Raw genomic sequence first — 11,949 nt, 5'->3', positions numbered from 1 at the left:
TTGAGAATGATAAGAACAATCGACGAATCACATCATTGGTAAATTTTCGTTCCATTCCATGGATGTATATACGTCCACATGCATGAATAAATGATTCCGCTTTTTGAAATTCCCTCTATAGAAAAACTTCCAGCCAATAACGTGGATCATTCCGTCAACTGACGCTGTATCTCAGCGCCGTCTGTTGTGATAACCTGAAACTATGACTTTGACAATATTTTCTATAGTTACCAACCACGCCATTATCTGAAGTCATTAATTGATTCTAGACTTAAGATAAAAGAACTTATCAGTTCTAATTCATTTATACAGACATACACAGATTATACGATACAGTCAGTGTTAGTAACGAGTAGTAAAGCCTTAATACCGATAAGATTAAGATTTCTAGTAATATTGTATGACCTTTGCCTTTAACTGCGATATCTGATATCAGTTATCATTTTAATCTGCTTCAAACAATAAGTCTAAGGTAATATTGTAATACACTACTAATTTTCGACTCGCGAGTTCTGTCATTCATCAGTGAATAGAATGGTTAAATTTCGCTGATGCCTGTCTCTGTGCAACCACCAACATTTTATAAAAGGTCAATGTAAACTTTTCTGGTTTCACGTAGACATACTTATGATTGTTCCATGAATTGATATGGAATCGTACTGTTTGCGTGGTTTGTGGCTTTTAGACCTGATTTTTTAGATGAAGTCATTTCCGTTTAGGGGAGATATATGACTATGATTCCGATCACCCCATATCACATGCCTATCTCCATATATTATTGTGAAATCCCCATAGCCTACATAATTACCGCATATAGAAAATTACTCTGGAAATAACAGCAGCCGACTACCGCGCAGCTAATATGCAACAATAACAAATAGTCTTTGAGAACTAAATATGGTTTAGTATCGTGAAGTAAAACTGTATTTTACTATTTCATTACATTGCTTATTTATTCGTAGTAGAATTCATTATAATAATCGCGCTATTTACTATGAGATTTATTAGTGTTGAATTTATTTCAATTGAAACGATTTGATGGTTAAGTCGGCTTATTAAGTCCTGCTTTAAACTAACATTACGGTCAACCTTTTGCAAAAACCTATAAACATTGATAACCTCTGCGACTTATCATTGTGGAAATTGTAGAACGATTTTTATATCTTGAACATTTTAATTGATTTTTTTCTTGTGTTAAATGATGAATGATGAATGGTGATATCGGTTGATTATTGAAGTGTTTTCGATAATATGTCTGTGCCTGATAAAGCGTTCCTACAAAACAAAAACCTGGATCTTTTCTTTTATTCAGTTCATTTATTCCAGGAATCTCCGTGCACGGCATTAATGAAAAAAAAACCGTGTTTTTTAATTCTCGGAACTCGTGAGTTTGAATTGCATAATGTTAAAAGATCCTCAAAACGTCAACATCAGGTGATCTGTAGAATCCTTATTCTGAGAAAATCCTGCACTGATAGGAGTGGTAGCGAGTAAGAAACTAATAATGTTCCATTTGACAATAGCGAGGATGGTTGGCTTATAAAACAGGTTCATACACCACAAACCTGTTATAAACCTCTTGTCATAGATAACTAAGCTACTGAAGTATGGCGCCCTATTGTTACCTCAAAGGCAACATCAAAAGGTGATGTTTCTATCGAAAATGACCACATTATCCTCTTATTATATATTCGTAAATAGGTTGGGGTCAGCATACAAGGGATTGGGATCTTAAATCTGCTTAAAGATAACGATATTCTATATATTGTAAATGCCCTGGGGCTTTTTAGTGAGCATCCGTATCTACTAATCATTAAATAATGAGTATATTTATATATATATGATCACCATTTCCTGCTTTAGGAACCTGGACATCTCAGTAGAATGATTAAAATGGGTATAAAGTTGAAGTACTGTTTCTTGTAGATATTCATTTAGTTATTTAAAGGTCGCAGGTATGGACTATGGCCCTCAGACGACTTGGAGTATCAAATCATATGGTGGCATACATGCATACTTATTTGCAAAGCAGATTACTTATATCCTGTTACGTATTCCAGAATATTTACAAGACAACTTCCCTGTAGGTCACACTAGTAATCTGATAGCCCTGTGCTGCTACAAATGTGAATGTTTTGTCAAAGTATATGATTTCCTTGTCACAACATTGACATAAAATTTTCAGATAAGATTTAAGGAAAACGAAAAAAAAACACCTGATCATCAGGTGTCTGGGATTGGCGCAGGGATCAATATTTTTGTGACATTAATTATCTCCTTGGTTCTAGGGCTTTTAGGAAAATCAATTGCTTCTTACGACAAAAATTTGTAGCTACTTCATTTCACTAGAAATGTAAACATCAAACCAATTTAGCATGTAGGTCATAAATAATAGTATATGTAATTATATGAAAAGTTTGTCATTGCATAGGCCAGAGATATTGTCATTTGACCATGTGCCAGATTTTTGCAACATAATTTTGTAAACAAAAACATTTGTACGGATGTTCTGTTGAGCCGATGTTTTCCTAGATTAAAAAATGTTATTGCGAACAAAGACAATCTTTACGACCAAAAAAATATCTAAAAATTGGCTGTTCAACAAATTTGGGCCAAGCAGCTGCAATACCTACGAACTGGCACACGTTGAGCGCTATTTCTAAATCTAAATTAGCTAATAAAAATATATTCATGAGAGGTTCTCATGACATCAAGTTAACACCTAATATTATGTTTCATGTTAACAGTTAGCTTTCCCAATTATTCTTCCAATTTGAGGGTCCAATACACAACATCTCCCTGGAGGTTGAAACCACCAGGCTCATGACAACATGTATCCATGGGTACAATAATAGTCGATGGTAGCCACGATCCAATATGTTCCTGTGTCCACCCCCATCGCTAAGTCATCACTTAATAAAATAATCAAAGGTGGGGTCCATTCATGATGAAGATGGAGGCCGGATTGGCAATCGACCCACAGGCGAAATTCATCTAACGAGGGTGTAAAGTTACATAATTTTGCAAAGTCTGAAAGGATGTGACATATTGAAATTCACTGTTTATTTTTGGTGTTTCTCCACCATTCTCATGAGTTACTACGTACAAAAGTTCGGCTATAGATATTGAAATATCTGATGTACGCGCGCAGGGCGGCCATACTTGACAGCTATACTTGACAGCTCCTGGTAAACTCTCGTATAGAAATTATTCCTATATGTAAATGCCACTGAGACGAGTAAATAATATTTCAGTTTCAAAACTTTTCCTGTCACCTTACTTTTTAGTAGTTGATGTATATAAACTAGAGAACTTACGTTCGAGCATACATTGACAAAGTCTATATTAGTAAAATCTATATAGCACACAACTGCAGAGCGCAATACCACTGTTTTCTATCATATTACTGTTTCCATACCGCAGCACATCTTGATTCACTTGACTTTACTGACTTTGAACAGGATGAGACCTAGTTCATGTGGTTTTTTATGTGAGAATGTTGTCATGCACTGTTGCATAAGGGTTCAGATTACATAACAAAGTAAAGTCTCGTAGTTTTATTTCACTAAATTCGATTCGACCGTTTTCCATTGATAATGAATATCCAAGAAATTATTGAATCATGTGAATATTCCGCGCATATCCCGCTTGTCATAATAAATTAAATATATGTATATGTATATACAGTACCGGTATATTTCCACTGGACCGAATGATTATATTTTATTCCGGATAAATAACAATGTTTTGATCTGTAACAAAATATGTTCTTTTAGTCGAAATAAAAGTATTTTCTGATGGACGACTTCCTGTTCAGATTTATTGACAACAATGAGTGGCATTAAAACCCGACCTGTTCATTTTTTTATCTTTTATTAGAACTGGGAAATTACATGAAAATGTGATAAGTAATGCACAAGAAAATGGGTTGATCTGGTAGTTAGATTTTGCGTCATGATTGAATTGAGTCTAAACGGAAGTGACTGACCTTCTGACACGATTAAACCAGTTACATATTGTTTTGCGTGAAAGTATTTCGCTTGATATATTGTATGGTAAATTCTTGTATAATTACCTGCGCTCTCATTGGGGGTTCAAACCCGTTTTATCATACTCTTATATGAATAAAACTGGGATCGAAATGATGTATCTACATTGAAAAGATGATTCCCTTGTACCGTCATGTATGATCAACGCTAAGTACTTGTTGCTACTTTTTTTCAAACACTTTCTCCAAAACCGCATGTTTATTAGTTAGGTTAACTGGAAATATGCCCTACATTTCTAGGAACCGCTCAAGGCCATTCTTATTAGAATGTCTGAAATATTGGTGCATGTTTTTAGTTTTCAGACATTTTTATTTGCTTTCATTGAGCTACCTTTTCAGTGACACTCGACAATCATAGCGAAGTCATTGAGTTGTGTTTGTTCACTGCAAACTCTTTGGTCAGCAGTCAAAAGTTCATAAGAAGTTCATTTTGTAAGGATTTTGTTATGACTTACCGAAATCTCAACTTGCGAAAACTTTATTTGAAAATTCAGCCGTAAAACGGGCGATTGCGGCTAATCTATTTGTTACGCAAGAGAAAAATTATTTTCGATTCAGATGGATAAGTATTTATTAGATGTATATGGGCTTAAAAATGCCTTATTAATCGGTTAATTATGTGACTATTATATAAAAGTGTGTTCAGAATTTCTCACATCATGTACGTAATTTCCATGATTTCCATGCATTGTTCGTATGTAGCAAGCACATTATGATCGTAATACGTACTATAGTACGTAGAATATCCCTGTAAGATTTCTTTGAAGTTTACACAGATCCTCTCTAACGATGAATTACAACTACTGAAGACAAGTAGCTATTGTATTCTTAATAAGCGAATACGGCTGAATTTACTTTATAGTTCCTCAATTGAACATTGAGTTTTGTTCAGGTATTTCACTTGAGTAATATTGAAGAGCTTATGTAACTCAACACTATTTACTTCTCAGTCCCTGAACTGGTGTAATGAAGATTTAATTACAAATTAATGACCTTGTTCCCAATAGCGATATTTTTTGTTTTTTTTTAATGAGTTATGAAAATATGGGGACACTACAGATTATTTCATGACCTTCTTTGCAACAATTCCAGTGTAATACCTTGATGTTGTTTTTTTCTTGTAAAAAGATTTTTGCTTCGCGAAAGTTGACATTAGTGTTTGGAAAACAGCGATGTAGAAATACAAATATATTTAAGTCTTATCCGGTGTATTTCATGTCCAGCAAATATATTAACTGTAAATTATACAGCCTGTAAATATGTGATGTATGAATACAACATTTTTCCAGAATATGTCTCTATGTATATAGATTATATATGAAGTTAGCAGCGCGTATAGAAGAGAATGAATTTATGGTGTAATTATTTTCGATGTGGGTAAAGTAATTGGTATCAGTAATTGTCCTGTGATGACCTGATACGTATTTATATAGAAATCGACAATCGGGCCGATTCTAATTCATCATCTTGTGCGAGTGATATTTTTGAGGTAGCTTGGAGGCAGTTCATGCTGACGGCGTTTCATTTTACCGATATTTGACAACTGGTCACAAGCGTAAAACACAATGGTATACCGTGGGTAGCTGTAGCTAAGAGAGGATAATCGAATACTTAACCGTGTATGCGGGATCACTCATCAGAAACAAGACATTCTCCGTAATTGTGTGAATGCAATTTTAAAACCATATTCTATATAATTATAATGTGATTGTTAATTGCCCTTTGACAACACTAGCACGTTTTTACTCTTCAGAAATGATAAACTAGTCGGTTGACAATAGGCCCCCATTGATGCACCTGCCTGGCTAAATTTTACACACAAGTGCCTTTCCATATGATTACAGTCATTCATTTTCTCTGATGCAGAAGAGCGTCTAGTGTCCAGATTTTCCAAAATTAATCGCCGCAATGCTACAGAGGATGAAGTAGATGATTTCAAAGATTCTATGAATCATTATTCTAGGAATGTGCATCAATCATTGCGAGCAACGAAACAAAGAGACAATGCATGTGATTCGCAGCATGGTGCATGGGTTTTTCCCAGATTTCATTCAAATGACGTCATAATTGTAATTATCCTGAATTTGCCGCACCCATTTTACCTTAAAGTCTTAATACTTTTTATATTTCCTTTCCATTTGCAACCAAAATATCAGTAAAACTCTGCTCCGCGTACTTTGTACTAGTCTACTAATGTATTATCTTTGAAACTATAATAGCTTCCCCCGGTCTTTCTCAGGCTAGGTCAACTTCATTAATTCATTATATGAATGAATTATGACAGTCCATTGTAAATATTTTCTTCAAGGGAGAAATTGGTTTAATTATGATCCGTACACATCATATCATATTTTTATATAGTAGCAATTTAAATGTATTAGATATATCGGAACTTTTTTTATGTATGGTAAAAATATAAATTATGAAAATGAGTTATCTTATTGCAGGGATATATAGCAGAATTTGTTCTTCATTTTTTTCATAGCGAAAAAAATAATCTTTTTCATGTGTCATTAGTTCCGTACCCGTTGTCGTAAACACTTGTTGATGATGCGGCGTCCCGCTATATTCACATTATCTATAAACTCGATCTATCATCAATGAAACCTAGTCTCCGAACAAATGTTAATACTGAAACAATGGTCTGGCATTCATAAACCGAGTATGAAACTATTTGTTCTTGATAAAGTTGGAATCCGATTTCCGTACTGATGCAGGCTGTATCCTTATCGCTATTACTCGATTCGTATAAGTTTCATTATGGCTTGATTTTAAAGCTGCAGTAATAATAATATTAATAGACATATAAGGGTTTGCTGGAATGCTGTAGCGATGAATCACCGCAGCATGCAAGTCCACGACTTGTTTCATCCCAGTACGGGGTCAGAAATGAGTTTATGTTCCCCGCAGTTTAAGTATGAGAAAATTACATAAAACGTTAGAACAAGTATTCCCATTTCACATGCGTCACCTAATATCCGTTTTGTTAACATAAGCAACATTTTCTTGAAATTTTGGATCACTTATTATAAATCAATCAGTGAATAAAAAAAAAAAACAGTATATACATCATCACTTGCATGTTTCCAAAGAGGTTGTTATTTGAAGTTCTTTTTATTGAGGTCGATTTTCGAATAAACTTTTTCAACTCATCTTCTCGCTCTCGTTCTTCACCTGCATCACATGTTGACTGGCAACCTGCTAAAAGTACGAGTCCGAAAAACAACGCGGCAGTTTTAATAGATCCTCTGTCGAAATTCCTTTACACTTTTTTGCTCCTCTTTTATTACAAAGCCTGACAATAGAGCTATAGAATTGCTAAGGTGTAGCGATTGTTGAGCGCCGTGGGCTTTATTCTAATCAGTGTTCACTGCATCTCTTGTCCTTTCAAACTATCACGTCTATATTGAATATTCTGATACACATCTCTGACTTGGCCATCTGTGAAAGCTCAGAGTATCATAAAAATTGCATTAAAAAGATGATCGTGTTTGACTTCTTTCATATTCTAGAACAGTCTTTATCGTTGATTCAATTGAAGCCGTCTCGTCTTCACCCACCTGAAAATGTTTGATGAGCAGGTTTCAATCAATTTCATCTTTCGAAATAAATAGATCAGGTAATCTAATTTATATGGCTGGTCCGGGTTATAGATGAAATATAGGTATTTGGTCAAGTGTACTTATGGCCATTCATGAAATATCCTGGCTAGATTCATTTCAATGAAAAAAATCGTTCAAGATCACTCACTGGACTCATAAGTGCTGGACATCAGAAACTTTATCTAGAGTATTCGGTTTGTTACTATGGACATACCTATGGACGTGCCTCAAAAATATCAAAAATCGGTCATTTGGGAAACTATTAGAAACGTGTATGGATATTATATTACCTGGCATTTGATTATTTGATGCAAAATCATAATATTATTAATATTCTAACTTCCTAGTTCTCATTTTGTATACATCCGAAATACGTAAGCTACTATAGTTGGGTGCTTTACGGGATTCCTATTTCATAGAATAATTTCCATGCTCATAAATCAAATGAATATTCCGTTAAAATGTCAAACTATTGAATAGGATCAAGTCCGATGATTCACTAATGCTTCAGCCTACAGCGGTCCATTTTGGGTCCATTTTCTCATGAAAAGACCGGCATAGTTATTTTCTTGCCTCAAACCGTGACAAGTATTCCACAGCCAGAAATAATCTATTGAATTCATCTATAACTACCTGCCATTGTTGTGTTCCGCATCTGTAGAATTCAATAGCATCTTGTGTTAGCTTACCGAACCGGTCCCTATAGATATCTTCTTTCGCCTATAGAATTGATGTCAATAGCTTCTTTTAGCAAATTTGAAATGAAGGAATGAACATAAAAGGGGCTTGATTATTGTTCCGTGTTTTGTAAAGGAATTTATTCAGTACTTGGGTCTATGCATCCGGCCTACATAAAAGTGCATTCAGATTTAGATCCTGCAAAATGTGATATTTGAATTTCAAGCTAGTCGCATTCTCTTTCCTGTTTTCAGTTTAACTGCATTACGATTTTGTATTGAATATATCAGTGCATAGTAAATTCATGAGTTGTTTATTCTCCATAAAATCTTCATTTTTATCTAACTTAAGTTGAATCCTGACTGCTCATTTCATCCATCAGCCGATATCATCATCTGGGGTCGTTTTATCTATGCGATTTACCAAATATATGTTTAAGTAATGGGTTTTGATGTTATCAATGTTATGTGGTTACGCAATACCAATGGGCGTATCAGTCACTGGTGAAAGCTGTCGTTAATGATGACAGTCACGAAGGTAACGCCTTCGGAAAAAATTCCATGGTCAAAATGTATACAATGTAAACGTCTTGCTCTTCCCGCGCCGCAACATTCTGGAAACTTGCCAACTGAGGAGCTACACGTGGGACGTTGACCTAGAATGTCTAGTCTTATAGTCGCATAAAAAATCGATTTCCTTCCTCAACCTCGTATACCGCTGTGTGCAGAATCGCCTCTAGACTGTCCTCTCGTCGGATCCAGCAATAGAAAATAGAAATGAAAGCAAAACATAGATATTATATATATGTTGAAGTTTTTTTTAATTTGCAATGAAAAATGATGGTAATTTTATAAATAGAATGATATACACAGTGAAAAGGCTAACGTGCCATTTTTTAAAACATAAATGCAATCTGAGTTTCACACAAATTCTCTTTGGTTTCCTTACGATCATAATTTAACATAATAAAAGTAAAAGTAGATCTCAAATGAATATATAATACATAGTGATGTGTTTAAATCTGATAAATATGTTAATAAATTTACCAAATGCAAAATACAATTTACTCATAAATAAAATTTGTTAAGTTACGCATCTCACCTCGAGATGGAAGACAAGTTTACTGTGCATAATCGAATGCCTATCATAATATAAATGTAAATAAACCTCAAATACTATACTATTCACAATATCTACATTACATAAGTATCTACGCCATATATTATCAGAAGCCTGACAGATGGCAGTGAAAAATCCAACCTTTTCTAAATCAACCCAAATACATACACTTGTATTTTTAATCATCAACCAAAATGAGATACCTAAAAATTAACTGGAAAATTGTGTAAAGCCTTACACTAAATAATTACACTCGCTAAACTAACTAGTTGGACAAAACTTTCCATCATTTCAAAATCAATCTATGAAATCGAAACTGAACAGGACTTCCTTAATCAAATTAATTAATGGTAATTAAATAATATAATATAGAAATCTCGATTTATAAATATATAGTGCATAGATATCAATGGTCCCATAGTCCAGCTAAACTTTGACAATACTACTATACTTTCATTTGGACCTTGTATCAACATATATTTCGTTTATAGCTATATATCTATATATATATATATTAGAACACCCACATATGACACTCATTCACCCTCACTAACACTCATCTAGTCTTTTCTAGTCACATTCAATAGTTTTTCAAATCACACAGAAGCCACTACAGCTTCAAGTAGCACTTTTTTAATTTGAAAGTTACATCTCTTAACATCTTTTTTGATCACACAGATTTTTTAACAAGGTACTCCTCCTTGGACACCGGTCAAGTCAATTTCGCTTTGCTTAATAATCGTCGAGTGACAATCGTCGAAAAATAGGTAAACGCAAACCTTTTTCCGATATCGGTGAATTACAAGTAGAGCTCGAAGCGGAGGAATGAACCGGAGATGACGGAGGCGAAGGTGGAGCGGAGAATACCTCATCTCGTACCAGCGATTCGGTGTTATTACGCTGGTTCAAAAGCCACAGCATGTTAGCGGACATCATCGCTTCGTCGAAGAATGCAGAATTACTCTGCGGGCTGCTTGACAAACTGGACGACGGGGATTCAGCGTTAGAACCCATCGACAAACAGCTCATACGGTACGCGAGTGATTTCGGACGTTGGACTGGCTGCGATTGCGACTGTTGAATCTGAGGAATACGTGTAAACGCCTGTCGTACTGCTGGTTGCGGTTGTGGTTGTTGTTGTTGCGGCATGACGGGCTTCATTTCGCTTAATTTCCTCTCATCTTCGTTGTGGATGAAGTGACAGCGCGGGCCGTACGGGCAAAATCCGACGGTATGAAACGTGCGACATAATTCCGTTTTGTACTTCGGGTGACGTGCAAGACTTCGCAATTCGTGTGCGCCGTGAGCGAATTGACATTTATCTCCGTATTTACAGTGTCCGTTTTCTTCGAAAGGACGACAGAGTTCGGTCTTGTATCGGCTGGAGTTAATATTTCCAGAACGGTTAGCCCGATCTTGAGCTTCAGCGGTGGACAGCGATGTCAACGATGAAATGGTCGATGTGTGTTGTTGATGTTGAGACTGGCCGTAGATAATACCAGCAGCAGCGGCAGCAGCAGTATTGAACCCTCTAGCTCTAGGAAATGTGTTCACTGTCATCGGACAACCAATAAGTTTTGGCTCGGCATAAGCCATCGGTGGTGGACAACCGACCGACAGTTTCGACATATTCTTTCGGTTCTGTAAAAACAAGATATAAACATGTTATAGAATACTCGAAACAATTCATTTAACTTATAGACAGCAAATCATACCGGCAAGCAAACAACTGAAGACATGACCACGAAAGTTTCAAATGTAAATCAAGTTACCCGCCATGACAGCGAGCCATGTGCTTGTTGCTCGGTGTGAGTGCGAGTTGCGCGCCGGTTTTTAAACATTCGAATTCTTACCTGATACAAAACATCTACGTCGTAGAAAGCGGATACCATAGTAGTAGACATCTTCAACTATGTCGTTGCTGACGAATATCGCAGTGACAAGAAATACAACGTACGCTAAAATCCTTCTTCTGATAGAGTGATAACAGTAGAGTAGAGAACACGAGTGCGAGGTGAGACTACAAGCTCTTACTGATTGCTATGGCTGTTTACGCTGTATTTATCGATCGCCGTAATAGATAGGCGGAGCTTCACTACGCCGTTCGACCAATCAGCGATGCACTGAATCGTTCGCGCAGCGCGCCACGTGGGTACGCGTAAACAACACTTTCCGCCTGTAATTTTTTATTACCAAAAATATTATCTGATAGATGTTGATACAACTAACATAATTAGTACTTAAATCGCATTCGACTACATTCATCTGAAGGAAATAATGAGTAAGGCTTTTTGTACTATTCAAGACATTTTATTTTATCATTCAAATTCTAGACAAACCCTGGCAAATATTACTGAGCAATGTTGTTACTGCGATTCCAGAAGCAGATTATAGTCCTGAGGATTATACAATAATTCTTATGAGGGGGATATCTTTGTTAAAAGCGTTTCTATCGTTTGCTCAATTACGATCTTCGTGACAACATTTCGATAACGTAAAAGA

At 35.6% G+C, this 11,949-nt stretch overlaps 1 protein-coding gene across 1 annotated transcript; it reads right to left on the bottom strand.

Moving 5' to 3' along the window:
- Positions 1–9,136: 9,136 nt before the first annotated feature.
- Positions 9,137–11,466, bottom strand: LOC141915186 (uncharacterized). The gene is made up of 2 exons (XM_074806626.1): positions 11,301–11,466; positions 9,137–11,088 (listed from the first exon to the last, which is right to left on the bottom strand). The coding sequence occupies exons 1-2, from the start codon at positions 11,349–11,351 to the stop codon at positions 10,180–10,182; spliced, it is 960 nt and encodes a 319-aa protein (XP_074662727.1). The 5' UTR covers positions 11,352–11,466; the 3' UTR covers positions 9,137–10,179.
- Positions 11,467–11,949: the final 483 nt, after the last annotated feature.

The sequence above is a fragment of the Tubulanus polymorphus genome, chromosome 1 (assembly GCF_964204645.1).
Source record: "Tubulanus polymorphus chromosome 1, tnTubPoly1.2, whole genome shotgun sequence".
In the NCBI taxonomy this organism is placed as follows: domain Eukaryota; kingdom Metazoa; phylum Nemertea; class Palaeonemertea; order Tubulaniformes; family Tubulanidae; genus Tubulanus; species Tubulanus polymorphus.
This window is presented reverse-complemented; position numbering and strand designations above follow the sequence as displayed.